At 39.8% G+C, this 19,391-nt stretch overlaps 1 protein-coding gene across 1 annotated transcript in view; it reads right to left on the bottom strand.

Annotated features, from left to right (window-relative positions):
* EPSTI1 (epithelial stromal interaction 1) overlaps positions 1-19,142 on the bottom strand; it is a 113,401-nt gene extending 94,259 nt beyond the window's left edge. Inside the window, exon 1 of the mRNA XM_043995904.1 lies at positions 18,588-19,142. Coding sequence (XP_043851839.1) covers positions 18,588-18,820 — 233 coding nt within the window. The 5' untranslated portion in view covers positions 18,821-19,142. The remainder of the gene's footprint in view (positions 1-18,587) is intronic.
* Positions 19,143-19,391: the final 249 nt, after the last annotated feature.

Genomic DNA, 19,391 nt, shown 5'->3' with positions numbered 1-19,391 from the left:
ACACATATTACTGATAAATATAAGTATATATAAGAGAACTTGGCCAAATGCAGTTCCCTAGGAGACCTGCCTGTAGGCTGATAGTAATCTATTAATATCCTTTGGGTCTGATCATTTGGCTAGTTCTGATTCTACCTAAATCTATTCTCATCTACGACATATATCTCCAACTAATATCTTGAGAGTCTTTTTGTCAAGTGCCTTCTGATGCCCTGGCATACTCTGTCTAGAGCATTCCACTGAATTGCCAATCTATTAACCTTGACAATAAAGGAAATGGGGCTCTTCTCACTTGACATTCTAGAAACACATAGGCTCTCAGCCTAGTGAGATAGCGTGGGATAGCAAAAAGCTCCCTGACTTAAAGGTTCAGTGACCCATAGTCATACACTTAGCAATTGCAAAGGCAAGATTTTCCACTTGGATTTCTCATGAATGAACCTAAGTTTCAGTTTATAGTTTTCTGTGGCATGGAGGTCATAATTGCACTCCATGCCTCAGTGGAAGATGGGAAGTGCTTCACAATTCCTAAAGCATTACATAAAATGTAAGTTATCAGTACTCACAAACCATTATTTAATAGTATGTTCTAGTATTTTCTTAGGGCCAAGGTTAGGTTCACAGGCCTATCTTTTATAGAATCTGCCCTCTTCTCTTATTTAAAAATCAGAATATTTATTTATCTTCATTCCTATGGAGTTTCTCCTATTCTCTACAATTTATCAAAGATCATTGACTACATGGCAATTCTACAACTAACTTACCACATCCAACTTACAGCTCCACTACCCTAGGATGGAATGTGACTGGGCTTGAGGAAGTCTGGACACCATTAACCATCTTTGTCCTTTCCTTCCCAGTCTGAATATCTTGTTCAGAAACTAAAGAAAGATGTAAGTAAGTAGTTCTGCCTTATCTCTATTGATCTCTTGTCTCTATGATGTCTAAACATCTATCTGCCCAAAAGTAAGGTTCCAACCCTTATCTAATCTTGCTCTTGTGCCCCTCAAGTTTTATAAAAGTTCTTTGTTGGAGCCCTCAGAACATATTGCCATCTTTAGCCAATTCTGAGTTTCAATGTCCCTGACACTCTCTTGACAAAGTCACTCCTTGCATTCATCTCTGGTAACCTCATTGCTTCCATATTGCAGAAGGGATTTTTTTTCTTTTTTATTTAATCTAAATTGGTTGCTAAAGTCCCCTGTGCATTCACATCAGTCTCATACAGATATGTTGGAAAGAGCACACATTGGACTTGTGATCAGTGGGACTGAGAACATTCATCTTTATGCAGACTTAGGGGAAACTCCATAATAGTTATTAGAAAACTTTTATGTAGAAAAGGGATTAAACTCATCTTACTTGGACCCCAGTGACATAAGTAAGAACAATGGATGGAATTGCAGAGAAGCAGATTTCTTTCAGATGCAAGGAAAAGCTTCCCAACTAATTTGGGACTGGACAGAAGGGGAAGGGGCTACTTCAGGAGATGGTTGAGTTCCCACTCATTTCAGGTCTTCAAGCAAAGGCTGAACAACCACTTGTTGGAGGATGTTGTAGAAGGAGAGCATTCTCAGTCAGATACACAGGACATCCCCAAAGTCTTAATGTAATTTCAAGTTAGGCTTAAAACTACACTCAGATGGGACAGCTAGGTGGTGCAGTAGATAGAGCACTGGCCCTGGAGTCAGGAGGACCCGAGTTCAAATCCAGCCTCAGACATTTGACACTTACTAGCTGTGTGACCCTGGGCAAGTCACTTAACCCCAATTGCCTCACAAAAAAAAAACTACACTAAGATGTTGGGGGACACTCCAAACACCCTGGAGTAGCTGACTTCTGAGGTCCCTTCCAACTCTAACATTCTGGTGCGAATTCTGGCTCTAACATGACGATGACACCAACAGTAATAATGTTGTTAAGTCATTTTTCAGTACTCTCTGACTTTCCATGATTCCATTTGGGCTTCTCTCGGCAAAGATACTGGAGTGGTTTGCTTTCTCCTTCTCCAGCTCATTTTACAGATGAGCAAACTGAGGCAAATAGGATTAAGTGACTTGCCCAGGGTCACACAGCTAGTAAGTATCTGAGGCCAGATTTGAACTCAGGAAGATGAGTCTTCCTAACTCCAGGCCTAACACTCTATCTACTGTACCACCTAATAATAATAATAATAGTAACATTTATATGTAGCCTACTATCTGCAAGGCACTATGATGAGAATTTTACAGATCTCCAATGATCCTCACAAAAACCCTGCAAGGTAGGTGGTATTATTATCCCCTTTTTACAGATAAGGAAACTGAGACTGACAGATGTTACAAGTGACTTGCTCAGGGTCACACAGCTAGTATGTGGCTGAAACCATATCTGAACTCAGGTCTTCCTGACTCCAGATCCCACATTCTATCCACTACACACCTACCTCTCCCAAGCAAGTTACTAAAACTTTCTAAATTTCAATCTCATCTGTAAAATTGGGGTAACGTTGCACTATTACCTCAGATATTATGTGGAAAAATATACTGTGAACCTTAAAATACCATGTCCACATGAGATTTATTGGTCCTCACCAAAATCATTTGTGTTTTTAACATTAGAATTTCATTCCTGAAAGTATCTCTTTTTTTCCTTTTTTTTTCTTTTTCTTTTCTTTCTTTCTTTCTTTTTTTTTTTTTTTTTGCAGGGCAATGAGGGTTAAGTGACTTGCCCAGGGTCACACAGCTAGGAAGTGACAAGTGTCTGAGGCCGAATTTGAACTCAGGTCCTCCTGAATCCAGGGCTGGTGCTTTATCCACTGTGCCACCTAGCTGCCCCCTGAAAGTATCTCAATCTTAAACTAACTTCCCTGTAAGAATTTAGGCCTTTCACCTTTCTGAACCCATGGAAATCTTCTTTCCCTGAACCCAAGACATACAGAAGTCTATGACTATCTTTCTCCTCCCTATCTAAAATGTAATATTTACTGTATCCCAAGTTTTAATCAGTCTCCTTTAACAAGTAGTTCCTCTTTACTGATTTCAATGGCATCCAAGATAATTGATCATGCCTCATGTCTGGGTTGGTGATCAATTTCCCCCAACTCATTACCCAATTTAAATCATTATCATTTTCTACAGGGGTTTTCATGACATGTGCCAAGCAACTAGCACTTGCAGACATTTTAATAAATGTTTGTTGACTCTACAGCAAAACCCTCTTCTGAACTTCCTAAGTTCTGTCAATGGTACCATGATCATTCCAATCACCTTCGTTCATCCTTGGCATAATCGTCCAACCCTCAACCTCACCCCACATCACCACTCAGCTGCCTGCCACAACGTCTCTCACATAGATCCTTTTCTCTCCAAGTACACAGCCATCAGACCTTCATCTCCTCTGACTTTAACTATTCAGTAGCCTCCTAATTGATCTCCCCACCTCAAGACTCTCCAAATCATTTTGTCTAAACCTTTATATTTACGTGTCTACAGAGTTCAACTGTAAGTGCCCCAAGGGCAAGGACTGATTTCATCCTTGTCTTCTTATCCTGGCACATAAAAATGCTCTTTGGCTGAAGAAGAAAAAAAGAATAATTATCCTATCATAGTCCATATTCAACTACAGGGGGCTAAGATGGGTGAATGGGCAGCTAGGTGGCACAGTGGATAGAGTATAAGGCCCTTAGTGAGGAGGACTCATCTTCCTGAATTCAAATCTAGTCTCAGACACTTACAAATTGTGTGACCCTGGGCAAGTCACTTCACCCTGTTTGCCTCCGTTTCTTCATCTATAAAATGAGCTAGAGAAGAAAATGGCAAACCATTCTAGTATCTTTGCCAAGAAAACCCCAAATGGGGTCATGGAGAGTTGGACATGACTGAAAACCAACTGAACAACAACAAAAGGATGGGTGAGGACTTGGCAAAGGTTTAAAACTATCAAGTTGCTTGCTTCCCTAAATCTTTTTTGACAGTAAAGGCATAGATCTCAAACAAGCAGGTCATTCAACTGAAGTAAACCATTTTAAGAAGTCTGTGCAACTCTTTTTAAGGACATGGTCAACACTAGAATTGATACCCTTCTCAAGAATGGTTTTAGATGAAAAGGAAAACAATACAGTTACGATCATTGTTCATCTTTATAGAACCATTTAAAATTTACATACTGGTGGGAGCTAGGTAGCACAGTGGATAAAGCACTGGCCTTGGATTCAGGAGGACCTGAGTTCAAATCCAGCCTCAGACACTTGACACTTAACTAGCTATGTGACCCTGGGCAAGTCACTTAAATCTCATTGCCCTGCAAATAAACAAACAAACAAACGAATGAATGAATTGTGACAACTGGAATGACGCCACCTGCTGGAGACTTACTGTAGGAAAGCTCCATCATGAGGAGAAGGCCTCTAAGGGCAAGGCCATGCAGCTTTTCTTTGGCGTCAGGAAGTGACTCTTGGTGGAGGCTAAGAATTGAAAATCAAGGGAATGTCCATCAATTGAGGAATGATGGAAAAAGCTGTGCTATATGATTGTACTGTAATGGTCTTGTGCTACAGGAAATGACAAACAGGATGATCCCCGAAAAACCTGGAAAGACTAATGAACATCAATGTATAGTGAAGTGAGCAGAGCTGAGAGGACATTGTACGTAGTGACAGCAGTATTATTCAATGAGCAATTGTGAATGACTTAACTACTCTCAGCAGTACAATGATCCAAGACAATCCCAAGGAACTAATGAGGAAGCTTACTATGCACCCCCATAGAAAGAACTGATAAAAAGAACACTTGTGTATTGCACATATATAACCTGGTTGCGATCTTGTGGAGGGGGGAGGAAAGGGAGGGAGAATAATTTGGAACTCTAAATCTTATGAAAATGAATGTTGAAAACTACCCTTACATGTAACTGGAAAAAATAAAATAAATGTTTGTTGCTAAAATAAAAAAAAAAAGAGAGAGAAGTAGAAAGTGATTCATTTCTGCAACTAACATTTTTTTGACAGACTGAAGATCATTGTGGTTCTTTACACTTTCCTATTTATTCTGAAGAGACAGTAAGATGTACAAATAAACTACACCTAACAAAAAAAAAATAAGCCTTCTGAATGCAATCTGCTAAGACATTTCCTTTCCAAATTGGATAGCCTAGGATTTTAGTTTCCATCTGTAACATGGTATAGAGTAACTTTGTCCTTGAATTTTTATGGTTATAAATTTCTACAATCATACCACAGGACTGTCTATTAAAGTCTCTTAATCCCTCTCAAATTAAAATTAAAAAACAAGAGCTCCAGACTGAACAAAGCATCCATTGGAGGCGATTCCCAGATAGAACCAGTGCCTTCACTCTCAGCCTGCTCCTTTTGATTTTTTTTTCCTACTTTAATCTCTTGTTTCAGATTCAAATACATTCTGAATAGATGCAATTAACCTTAACAATGCATATAACCTTACAGTACTCTACAGACTTTGCAGTAAGTAACCTCACTATGTAATTGAACTAAGTTTTTCCCCCTCTTAGTTCTGCTAGGCCTCAACTGATTATTATAGGTATTAAGTGTTTTCAAGCTTTCATCATTCCAGTGATTTATTGTTTTACCGTTTCAGCTGTCACTGACTTCTCAAAAAATAAAGTGCCCACTCATTTTCTTTGATATTGTATTTGAACTGAAATGATTGCTCCTGGATTCTTGGCAGAGCACAATTGTGAGCCCTACCAAGGAAATGAAATGTCGGGAAATGTTGAAAGCTCACTCCATATGGGAACGAAATTCTCCCCCTTCCCTAATTTGGGGCTTACTGGTTTAATAGAATATAATAGAAAGCTACTTGATAATGCTCCCATCTCAGAATTCTGTCCATTAGTCCCTTTGGCTATTAAGGCTATTCAGAACTAAGGACAACAAGAATGCACCAAACAGCCTGTCCACCATATTCATAAGTGGATTCTCAACAAAAAGAACCTTGGCCATATTGTTCTAGAAAAATAATTTGAGTAATAACTCCTCAGGGTTATTTTTTTAATTAAGCCACATAAATACACATCACATAGAGTGTGAATAGGTGTTCTGAGACGTGTCAATAGCAGTAATACTTTCTTCTTTCAGAATCACCTATTTCATTCTATTGTAGGATTTTTACCTTCTCAAATGACAGAAAAAAAATCAGCAAGCCCATTCGCCTATTTTGAATCCCCAAGGAATATGGCTTAGGATCACATACTGAAACTGGAAAGAAATGTAAAGGTCACTTTGTCCAGTGCCATCATTTTTCAGATAAGGAAACTGAATCCCAGAAACGTTGAGCGATTTGTACAAGGTAGACCTAAGATTTAGTAATGGTTCACTCCAACTCCAAACCCAGCCCTCTTCCCAGGTTACCTGCTGCCCCCTAGGACCACACTATTAACTAATCTATTTCACCAAGTAAAGTCCTACTCATTTGCCCTCATCTCATTAGTTTGCTTTATCAATGTCCTCATATAAAGAATGGAGCAGGGGGCAGCTAGGTGGAGCAGTGGATAAAGCACCGGCCCTGGATTCAGTAGGATCTGAGGTCAAATCCGGTGTGACCCTGGTCAACTCACTAACTCTCATTGCCCCCCACACACACACACACAAAAAAAAAGAATACAGCAGATAAGGAGTCTTGTTTCATTCATACAATAATAACAATAATTAATAATAATAGCAGCTAGCATTTACATGGCATTTCAAGGTTTGCAAAATGTTTGACATGTCATCTTATTTGATCCTCACCCTAACCCTGGGAGGTGAATGCTATTATCCACATTTTACAGGTGATGAAACTGAGGCCAAAAAAAGAGGTTTAAATGACTTGCATAGTTAATAAATGTCCAAGGGGGAGGCGGCTAGGTGGCACCGTGGATAAAGCACCGGCCCTGGATTCAGGAGTACCTGAGTTCAAATATGGCCTCAGACACTTGACACTTCCTAGCTGTGTGACCCTGGGCAAGTCACTTAACCTCCATTGCCCCGCAAAAAAAATAAAATAAAATAAAATAAATGTCCAAGGCAAGATTCAAGTCTTCCTGATTCCAAGTCCAGAACTCTACAAACTATGCCACCTAGCCAATTTAAGAATAATATCAGGACAGCTAGGTGGCACAGTAGATAAAGCACTGGCCCTGGATTCAGGAGGACCTGAATTCAAATCTGGCCACAGACACTTGACACTTACTAGCTGTGTGACCCTGGGCAAGTCACTTAACCCTCATTGCCCTTCAAAAAAAAAAAAGTAATCTCAGTACTCTGAGTTCTTTTAACTCATTGAATCCCCCAACTTAGCTGTTAAATGTAAAGAACCTTTTTACTGATCCTGCAGAAAGGAAGTCTAAGGTATAGGGTGGTGGTTTTTTTTTTTTTTTTGAACAAGAGTCAGTTAAAGGATTAGGGTTCACCTAATTACTAATGCACTCTAGCAACACCCCCTTCCCCACACAAAAAGAAAAAAAAAAGTCTCTATTCTTTCAGGACATTGAGATACTCTTTCAGAGAACTGACAAGGACCTCAGAATGATCCGACTTCCCCCTGCAGACAACTGACTAGTCCACTCATGCCATTCAATATTTATAAACAGGCTAAGTCAGGAATAATTTTTTTCAATTTCCTATTCCTCCTTCTGTCTATTAGAAGACACCTCCCTACCCCTCATCTGTATTTAAGAGGTTCCAAGATTTAAACTAAGAGTCAGTCATAAAACTTAATAACCAGGCCATCAGTTGGGGCACATTCTACCCCTCCCCCCAGCACAGTGTTTTCCCAGTGTTCATTTTTCCTGAAGTACCTTTGTCACATATTAGGGACTGGTAATCTTTTGTAAATGCTGAACCACGTCTTCATTTATTCGCTTCTATGAGGGCACAGGAGAAGGGGTGGGGCAATAAAGAAGTTGCCATAGTCACCTTCCCCCTACCCAACAGACGTTGCCATGGGATGCCAGGATCTTTTAAGGCAAGAGGCAAAATACTCTGGGGTCTAAGCTATGATTGGGAATACCCTAGAAAAATCTTCTATAAAAACTTAGCACACTCTAGGATCTGAATACAAGTTTTATGAAAAAAATGTTAATGCTTATATTTTCTCCTCTAAAAATATAATGTGAAATAATTAGTATAAAATTTATGAATATGTGTACCTAAAATGATGGTGAATTTTCAGTTTCAAAAATAGGCTTAATTTCTTGCATGTTGCTACAAGATTCCCCATATTCAGTAATGCCTCTTACAAAAGTAGCACATTTATGGGGTCTACAAATGTATTTCAAGGCCAAAATGCTTAAATTAGATTGTGGTTAAATTTGATAAAGTAATATTCATCCATGTGTAGATATTCCTCCCAGATTTTAAGTCTTTGGGCACTCCCAGGTTGGAAATAAATAGCTAAAAGGGAAGGTGAGAGGATGGTTTTTGTCCTTCAGTTTATAGGCACGTGTGCTTCTCTGGAAACCCTGCAAATCATATTAACTTATCTTTTGTCAGTGGTACCTTTCACCCCTGATCACAGAGTTCATTCCTAAAAGTCTATTAACAAGGCTAAATTAAGAAGAAGAAAATTAGTTATTTCTTATGAGGTTTAAATTCTCTTTAAATTCATTCTGTTAAGTATAGGTAGAACTGCTAGGTGGCACCACAGTGCACAGTGCTGGGCTTGGAGTCAGGTAGAGTCATCTTCCTGAGTTCAAATCCAGCTTCAGACACTTACTAGCTTTGTGACCCTGGGCAAGTCATTTCATCCTGTTTGCCTCAGTTCTTAATTTGTAAAATGAGCATGAGAAGAAAATAGAAAACCACTCCAGCATCTTTGCCATGTAAACCCCAAATAGGGTCACAAAGAGGGAGAGGACTCAACAAAAAGTACTGGTAGCAGGATACAAAAATATACAAATCATCCACATTTCTAGATAGCAATAGCAAAAATCAGAAAGAAATCATACAAAAAGATACCACATTCAAGATAACCACGAAATGCACAAAATATGTTGAGATCATTCTAACTAAAGCAAGAGCATAACTTATAAGAATACAATTACGAAACAATCTTTTTGTTTGTTTAATCATAACAGTATTCTATTTTTTTCAGTTACATGTAAAATAGTTTTCAACATTTGTTTTCATAAGATTTTAAGTTCCAAATTTTTCTCCCTCCCCCTTCCCCAAGACAGAAAGCAATCTGATATAGCAAAACAATCTTTAGATAAATAAAGGAAGACAAATAATTAGAGGGAAATTATTGTTCGTGATGTTTCTAGCTGGGTCTCACAATAAAATACTTACCCAAGTTATTTTATGGATTTAATGCCAGGCAAAATTACCAAGAGAGAGTTTTGTAAGTCAGGATGATGACTGAACTTGTGTGACTTCACTGATACGGAAAGCTCTCAGATGAGAAAATTCGCTAATGCAGGTCACTTTCTCCACAATTTATAGTCTTAGAGAAAGGTCTGATGCACTAAAAGGTTAGTGATTTGCTTAGAGGTATATGACCAATTTATGTCACAGCAGGATTTGAACCCAGATCATCCTGGCTCTGAGGACAGCTCTATCTCTGCTTCATAGAGTTAGCCAAAATAATAACTTTTTTTTTTGTATGGAAGAACAAAAGGTCTAAAATTTCAAAGGGAATTATGGGGAAAATAGGGATAAAAGTAAGATAATATTGCTAGATATCAAATTATAAATCAGTAATCACCAAAGCTTTTTTAGTACTCATTTAAAAAAAAGAGAGAAAAAGTAAAAAACAAAAAAACAGAAAAAGACAGTAGAACCAACTAGATAGGCAAGAATCAGAAAATAAATAAAACCAAGAACTACTTGGAGAAGAACTTTTTGACAAAGGCAGATGGAAAAACTGAAAGGCAGCAAATAGACTTAGATCCATCACTTACACTACACTACAATGAGTTCCAAATGGATACCTTGACTTAAACATAGCAGTCACGTTAAAAAATTGGAGGGAAATGGATGAAACTTTCACAATTATGACTGGTTAAACAAAGAATAGAGAACACAAACAATAAAGCAAAAAGTAGCCTGGAGAAGGGAAGATTAACTGGGACCTCTCTAGAAGATGATAGAGTAGAAATGAATGACCCTAACTCTATAATATCCCTTCAAAAACTGCAGCAAATGTGTTAAAAATAAAAGAATAAAGAACAAAAACATATATTCACATGGAAAATAATCATGCGGAAAAAGACAGAAGCAATTCATCAAAAAAGACTCAAATACAAACACAATAAATATATGTGGTAATAAAAATTATAGTACAGACATGAAAAGGAAGGGGAAGGGTGTAGAAGTTTCACAAGCAAAACTGGACCAAAAGATTTACTGGCAAAGCATCCAATAAGACCAACAAGAAGAATTAAGAACTAGTAGCTATTAAATTATAACTGAATAGTAATGGTTGAGTTTACCTACAAATAAAAAGGTTACAAAATATGTAGCGATAAGGCCCCATATTTTCTTTACAGGAAATACAGCTAAGAAAGGAAGATATTTATAGGACCAAAATGAGAAGTTGGAAGAAAAAGTATGCTTTGCTTGATTCCAGAAAATTAGGAGTTGAGATCATGATTCTAGATAAGATAAATGTCAAAGTAGACTTTAAACTATTAAGGGAGATAATTCAATTCAACAATAAGTATTTATTAAGTACCTATTATATGCCAGAACCTCTTTTAGGGTGCTGGAAATTGAAAGACAAAAATGAAAGTTGCTACCTCAGTATCTACTGGAGAGAAACACCTACATAGAAAACCAAATTTAAAAATCTGAATAATGTATTTTCTGAGGAGAGGTCAGCAAATCAAGATAGACTTTCTATGGGAGGTAGAACATGATTTGAACTTTTAAGGAAGTTAGGGGGCAGCTGGGTGGTGCAGTGAATGGAGCACCGGTCCTGGAATCAGGAGGACCTAAGTTTAAATTCGACTTCAGATACTTACTAGCTGTGTGACCCTGGGCAAGTCACTTAACCCCGTTTGCCTCAAAACACACACACACACACACACACACACACACCCATAATTAAAGAAGTTATGAATTCTATGAGATGAAGAGAGAGAGTACATATCCAATAGGGAGTACAGCTTGAGAAAAGGCTCACAGAAGGGAAATAGAGGGTCCTATCACAAACAAGCTGGCCTAGAAAGCAATAAGCCAGCAAAGATAACCTGGAGACAGAACAGGGACTGGCTTTTAAGTGCAAAGAGGAAACCGGTTTCTCGAACAAACAAGCGGTGTAGCCATAACTGTGTTTTCATAGAATTAGTTTGATAAGCTTTATGGAGGATGGATTGGTGGCTAAAAGACATTGTAGACTCAAGGCAAGGGCTGATAACCATCTGAACTGGGGTAGTAGCCATATGAATAAAATGGATTGACATGGAACAAAGCATAGAAAGAAATGTGACAAAATCTGGCAAAATCTGAAGGAATAAGAGTGAGATGTTGAGGATAACACCAAGGTTGTGAACCTGGGCAACTGGAAGGATGGTTGGTGTCCTCCACAGAGACAGAGAATTTAGAAAAAGAGGAAGGTTTGGGGGGGGGGGGGAACAATGAGTTCTGTTTCACATCATGCCGAGTTTGAGATGCCCATGGGACATCTTCTTGCTGGAGATGTTCACTATACAGTCAAGGTAGACCTAGAGTTCAAGATTAGAGGAAAAAATAAAGGAACAAGTAATCCCAATGACGTGTAAACTGTTCAAAAATAAAGCTCACACTCTACAAAATTTTCTGAGACAAGTATAGTTCTGAACCTCAAACCAAGATCACTGGTTGGGGAGGGGGGGGTGCTGTCAGAAGATCTGGGTTTGCATCTTGGCCTAACTGTTTATGATTAGTTAAGTGACCCTAGAATAATCATTTAGATTCTCTAGACTCAAGGTCCCTCATCTGTGAAATGGGGGGGGGGAGGGTCAGGCTAAATTTCTGATGTTCCTTCCAGGTGTAAATTTACAATCCTATGGCAAAGAAAGAGCTATAGGCCAGTAATGATTGTTCATGTTAACGATACACTGGTGGGGGGAGAAAAGGGGAGGAGGAAAGAGGGGAAGGAGGAAAGGGCAGATTGGGAGAGAGAGCAGTAAAAAGCAAAACACTTTCAAGGAAGATGAAGATGTTCTGCATTACTGCACCAGTATACCATATTGAATTGCTTGATCTCATAGGGAGGGTTGAGGAGGGAGGGAGGAAGAACAATTTAGAACACAGAATTAACTCAGGGACCCTGATCTCATTGGAGTGGGCTCATGGAGGGAATAGCTTTCATACCCAATTGGGATGAGCAATCTATTTAACCCTGCAGGAAAAAAGGAGGGGAAGAAGATAAGGAAGGAAGGGTGAAAAAAGGGAGTGCAGAGCGAGGGAGAGGATAGTCAGAAGTAAAACACTTCTGAGGAGGAATAGGTAAAAAGAAGAGAGAGTAAATGTCATGGGAAGGGAGTGAGATGGAGGGAAATAGTTATGATGATTGATTATAATGGCAAGACATATGGTACCTACTTTGCTGGGCTTTTATGAAGAAAATTCTCTGTCAAGCTTAAGGTACTATATACAGGTTATCATGAACAGGATACTATCAAAAAAACCTGGAAAGACCTACATGAACTGAAGCAAAGTGAAATGTGCTGTATACAAAATAAAAGCAATAGTGGGGGATGATCTGCTGGGAAGCATGTGGTTATTTTTAGCAAGGCAATGATCCAATATAACCCTGAAGGATTTATGAAGATTGCAGCCCATCTGCAGAGAAAAAACTGATAGTATCTGAAAACAGATGGAAACACATTTAAAATTTTTTTCTTTTCCTATTTGACAATTGCTTAATCTAAAATTTTGGGGGTTTTTTACTGTTTTCTCTTATAACTAGCTAATATGGGAATTTTTCCATGACTACTCATGTATAACTTATTTTGAATTGCTTGAGTTCTTGTGGGTGGGGAGTGTGAATGGAGTGGGGGAAGAGAAGTTGGAACAGGAAGTTTTTAAAAAATTGATGTTAAAATTTTGTTTTTACATATATTTTGGAAAACAAAATTCTATTCAAAAACATGTAAAAAAATAATAATATACTGGCAAATAATATACAGCAATAGGTTGAAAAGTTACAATCAAGGGGGGAAACTAAGAATGCAAAGGTAATTCAATATTAGGGGGGAAAAGCTACCATTTTAAAAGTCATATTAATTATAAAAGCAGAAGTCATGCTCTCATAGAGACACCAAAAAAGGGATGATTTTTAAAATAGTAATTTGTGTTATAAAAAAGCAAAGAATGGGAAGGAGTGTTCCTTAACTTAAATGCAAGAGCTGATACTAAGTGTGATGGAAAAAACTAAGACCCTTCCCCCTTTGAACAATACTTAAACATGGATAAATGTAGGATTTCTAGAAGGTAAAAGGAACTGATACAAATATGTGATAGCCATTCTCCAAATGATAAGTGGTTAAGAATGGCAGCTTTGCCCCAGCCACATTTTCCCCTATATTTGTTATCCTTTCAACCTGGGCTTGTGATGTAAATCTTTTCATAGAGGCACCTAGGTAGCACAGAAGAGGGAGTCTGAAGATCCAATATCAGACACTTGCAGAACCTCTGCCTCAGTTTCACTTCCCAAGGTGGTTGTGAGGATTAAGTTAAATTAAATGTCAAGTGCTGTGCTAATCTTTTTTTTTTTTTTTTTTTTTTTTTTTTGCAGAGCAACGTGGGTTAAATGACTTGCCCAGGGTCACACAAGTAGTAACTGGCAAGTGTCTGAGGTCAGATTTGAATTCAGGTCCTCCTGAATCCAGGGACAGTGCTTTATCCATTTTGCCACCTAGCTGCCCCTGCTGTGCTAATCTTTAAGTACACTCTAAATGTCAGATCCCCTGGTCATATATGCTCTCTATGCATATGACTTCTAAGCATGTCTCCTGGTTATATGTATTCTCTGAAAATGTACCCTTTCCCAATAGTAGCATGTTAACCTGGGAGGGCATATATCCCACATGTGTGTGAAGTCTCTTGTCATTTTATTTGCTATAGTGTTTCTAGTGTTAAATTAATTGCTTTTCTGGCTGACTGGTAAAAGTAAACACCAGGGGGAGGAATGGATGCTAACTCAAAGTGTCTTGAAGTTAGGATATCTTTTATGGGGCTCCACCAACCCCCATAAAAAGATAATACTTCCCCAATTAATTCTGGGTTTGATTATGCAGATCAAAAGTCAGTGACATATTCCATAGAAATGGAAAAATAAAATGCATACTAAATTACAAAAGGTCAAGAATATCAAGGGAAATTAAGAAAAAGATGGAAAGGGAAACATTGCAGTTTGCCAAACCTAAAATTATAAAACACTCATTATTCCAAAATAACTGTTATAGGAGCTAGATAACACCCTGACAAATAATGGAAACAAATCAAGATAAGTTCCAAAGGGGTCAAAAATCTAGATCTATTAATATGCATTTATACCAAAAATGAATAATTTATTATCTTATACAATAGTGACGAGGGGACAAATTTCTTCCAAATCATAGTTATTGTTTGACCAAAGGAAATTGTAGGAGGTAAAAATAGAACAACAAAAAAGCACCCAGAATGAGGAAAGAAATTTGAAAAGTGGATTCTATTTGTCAGATAAAAGTCTGACATCTAAAAAATATAAGGAACTGACACAAACTTCAGCTTAAGAGCAATTACCTAATAGATAATTGGTTAAAGGATGGGTAATTCTTGATGAAATAGGCAAGTCTTAAAAGGTGGAAAACCAGTATGTGAAAAAAATCTAATTATCTGAGAAATAGATCTTAAAAATAATTGATTCCGAGGCAGCTAGGTGGCGCAGTGGATAAAGCACCGACCCTGGATTCAGGAGTACCTGAGTTCAAATCAGGCCTCAGACACTTGACACATACTAGCTGTGTGACCCTGGGCAAGTCACTTAACCCCCATTGCCCAGCAAAAAAACCCCAAAACAACAACAACAACAAAATTGATTCCACCCGACCAAATCCAACTGACAAAAATGATTTTAATAAACAAGCATTTAGTAAGCACTATGTGCCAGGTGGTAGGGATTCAGAAACAAGTGAAAAGTCCCTGCCCTCAAGAAGCTTATATACTTATAAATAGCACACATCTGCTATTGTTAAGTTGTTTTTCAGTCACGTCTGATTCTTCAGGACTCCATTTGGAGTTTTCTTGGTAAAGATAATGGAGTGATTTACTATTTCCCTCTACAGCTCATTTTACAGATGAGGAAACTGAGGCAAACAGAGTTAAGTGACTTCTCCTGGGTCACACTGGTAGTAAGTGTCTGAGGCCAGATTTGAACTTGGGAAGATGAGTCTTCCTGACTCCAAGCCCAGTGCTCTGTGCACTATGGTGCCACCTAGCAGCTCAAATATACATACATTCTATTAAAGAAAAACAGCATCCTCTGCTTATTTGGTTCGAGTCTGTCAAAGATAAATTTATTAAATTCTTTTTTTAAAAATTATCCAAGCTGACTGCAAACAAATCAGATAAATTATACAGATTAAAACATAACAGACAATATTCAAGGTCAATGCACTCTTCCATAGGGAGAAAAAGAGCTTAGTCATAAAAGTCCCCAGTGTCATCAAAAGGGAAATTCCCTGGAGTGTCTGGTGTGGTAAGCTGAGAATAAATCCATGATGGGGGTGTTGGGTCCTCAACATATCAACTTCTTCCCGGAGTCTCCCTCTCATCCTCCAAGGAATCTGGGATTATGGGGTCCTCTTTGAAAGCTAGAAGCTTTGGCTGAATTCTGTGAATGGGAGTGGGGAAAAGAAGCAAAGGGCATAGTTTCTTCTACTAACCAAAAATCCATCAGGACTTACATTTTTATAGCAGCCACAAACAAAAGGCCAAATTCCACAGAAAGGTAAACATAGAAGGTACAATGCTAGGGTTTCATTGGTAAAACATGGTCAAGCTCTTCTCTGCAGGACTTTCAGATAGGGACAAACCACCTGCCTACCTCTTCTCTAGGTGTCCCAAGTGGACAGTGAATCTAGTGCTACAACACTGTCAGACTTGATCTGATTCATAGCAGCACAGCAGACCAGACTGTTGTTATCCTTTGTACTTCCTTCTGGAAGGGGACCATGACATCAGGGTGATGTCAAGACTTGCACTAGATTGGATTTAACTGAGGGAGGGCTGTGCAAGGTCAGGCAATGAGGCATGTGTTGTCACAAATTATTGACTTTGAACTTTCTAATCAGCCAGTCTCACTCCGTACTTACTAATGGAAGTCAGAACGGATGACTTGAGTTCAACATGACACATATTCCCTATTACTTCATGATCAGCACCAGGAGAGGGGATGGAGCTTGAAAGGGTGGAGTGTCCACAAACATTAGTAGTCTGGAGTTGATAGGACCTTGGGTGTATGGGCATGTATTATCAGAGAAGAACCATTTACCCCATGGGGAAAGGGCATCAATTCTCCCCTCCCCCCAGTTGGAGTGGGCTTTGCAATTGCACGAAGTGTACTGCTCTCCTCGCTTTCCGAACAGTGGCAGTAATTAAAGGCCCTCACAAATAGCTTCCTTTTCACTTTCCCCTCTCATCAGAAACTTCTAGACACTTGAAAGCAGGAGACAGGTTGCTAAGAAACACACATGACCTGGTGCCCAGTAAACAGTCCGCTGGATTTCATCCTGTACCTTTTGAAGAAATTCACGCAGACCCGAACTTTGAAAATTACCCAGTTTAGGATTCCCTTTGAATAAGAAGGGTGATCTGGGTAATTTCAAATAGCGATTGCTGCGTTTCTCTTGTCCTCAGGATAATGGAAGTCATGCAACAGTAAGACCTCATTAATTTTCAGTAACCCACAAATCTAGAATCCTCAGCACTTACTCCTAACAGGTCGCAGGCCTATGGCTGAATATTCATTATATATACACATATTACATGTAATTTTTTGTCTAAAAAAAGCTCTCAGCCTTTCATTCAAGAACACCTAATAAGCATTAGCATTTAAATCCGCCCAGGTTTCTGCTTTTGATTAAATTGCACATCACCTCACTCAAAAGAGCTCATTTATCCCCTAGAGGAAAAGGGGGAGGGGGGGAATTAAAGACTGTGATTTCAGAGGCATAGAGAACTCCCCACTGAGGAAACTCCCTGCACCCATACAGGTAAACACCTTCTCCGTACCTTATAGTGTAAGAGAATTGCCTAGAACACAGGGAAGTTAAGTGACTTCCCCAGGGTCACATAGTCAATAAGGGTCAGGAGGGAAGGACAGAGCCCAGGTCTTCCAAGCTCCAAGGCTAGCTCTCTACCCACCACTCCACACTGCTGCCTCTTATATAGGGACAGAGAGGTCAAGATTGGGCAAAAAAAGAATCTGAGATTTTAAAATAATTGTCGTTTTCTCTAACCTGGTGAGTCACACTATTTTGTTACTACTAAGAGGTTCACTCATTTTATTTTATTTTATTTATTTTGTGGGGCTGTGGGGGTTAAGTGACTTGCCCAGGGTCACACAGCTAGTAAGTGTCAAGTGTCTGAGGCTGGATTTGAACTCAGGTACTCCTGAATCCAGGGTCGGTGCTTTATCCACTGCTCCACCTAGCTGCCCTAAGAAACTAGTTATGAAACCTCCCCGTGGACATCTCGAAGTTCAGGAATCTCAAAAACTCTTTCTAATTGTTGGTAGGTCCTACTTTCTATTCAGATGAAGACTGATTGGTTCCTTATAATTTCCATAGATTGCTCCTGGTTTTTCCCCCTGGGGCCACGCAAAAAAAAAAAGAAGAAGAAGAATGTAAACTCTTCCAAGCCAGCCCTTCTAATATTAGGAAGCCCATAACTTTACTTACTAGATGCAAGGCAATATAACTCAAAGTCCACTCCCAGAAAGGGGACAGTGAGATAAAAACGAAGGAGAAATAAGGGCTGTAAGAAATTTGAGGGATCATACGATTTTGTAGTCTTAGACCATCATATGCTATATTCCTTTCTTCTCTCCCTAAACCCCACCCTGGGGGGGGGGCAAACTCATAAAGTGCCTACTATGCACAAAGTACTTTGAAATGTTGCTAAGAAAAAGAAAAAATAAGTTTCGCTGTATTTACCCGGTCAGTTTAGTTTTCAGCTTTGGCTATGGCACATTACCTCTATTCATACAGAATATTTTTGATAGAGATGCTATCTACCTACACCCCTGTCTTTCACAGGTCGCTAGCTGTTCAACTGAGGTCAAGTTCAGGGCCTTTTTAAAGAACCGAGTTAGAGAGAAGGGATGCTCCTTCAATTGTAAAGAGGGTGGGGAGTGTAAAGAGAGTGTTGTGTGAAGTTTTATGATCCAGCAGGCACTTATAGCACCATAGATCATGAGCTGGGATCTCAGATGCCAACTCCCTCATTTTACAAAAGGGGAAACTGAGGCCCACGGAGGTTAAGTGGCTTGCAATGAATTCGTAACTCGGGATTCAAACAGGCGTTTTTAAAAGATTAAACTTTCCACATGAGGACAACCACCTATGAAGGTAAAACCTAATTGGGGGGAGGTGCCGCCTCCAGCGGGTGCGGTTCACTAAAGACTTACTGCTCTTGCATCTGGCGTCCAGGTCCCGAGCTCACCAGCGACGGGTCTTCATGGGAAGCCCCAGGACCCAGCATCGGGCGTTGCAGCAAGCCCTTCTCAGGCCGCCTCCCGTCTGAGTCCCAAGCAGCAGGAGAGGAGAAAGAAGGCAGTAAGGAAGGAACCCTAGTTCGGCTGTACATAGTCAGAGGGTCTCCGCGGAGTGCAGGGGCACAACGCTCCAGTCCGCAGCGCATGCAGCCGTCGGGGAACTGGGCTCAAAAGCAGCTGGCCGCTGGCTCTCGAGGGACTGTCCGGTCTCGAGGGGAAAACGAAAGCGGCCGGGGGAAGCCCACTTCTAAGTTTCGATTTCTCCACCGCCAGTCCACACCCCAAACGCTTATTCAGCCCTTCTGATTTCTTTCCTCACTCCGTACCAGTGGCGCTGCCCCCAGCACCCCGGACTCCCGACCCTCTCCAGGCAACCGCTGCCTCTGGCCCTGTCGTTCCAGATGTCAACCTACCCGAGGTTCTCTTTAGGGCTGCCTGTGGCAACTGGCTAACTAACCTCGAACAAGAGCAATTCCACCTGCGTTAAGTTGCCCCAGACTCTCTAGGCCCGCTCTAAAAAGAGCCTCACCACGCAGATCAGTTTCTCCAATGGTCATTGTTATTGTCAAAGCCATTCACCTGTAGAGTCAGTTAAAAACCCACATTGGCTGACAGCTTCACTCCCCAACCCCCGGCATCCGCGGGGTACACCGTGGTCATTAATAGGAGGAAGTAGGAAGAAGATTAATAGGGATGGGGGGGGGGGGTAGAAGGGGA

This window comes from Dromiciops gliroides, chromosome 3 (genome assembly GCF_019393635.1).
Source record: "Dromiciops gliroides isolate mDroGli1 chromosome 3, mDroGli1.pri, whole genome shotgun sequence".
In the NCBI taxonomy this organism is placed as follows: domain Eukaryota; kingdom Metazoa; phylum Chordata; class Mammalia; order Microbiotheria; family Microbiotheriidae; genus Dromiciops; species Dromiciops gliroides.
The sequence above is the reverse complement of the archived record's forward strand: the minus strand, read 5'-3'. Positions and strand labels throughout refer to the sequence as shown.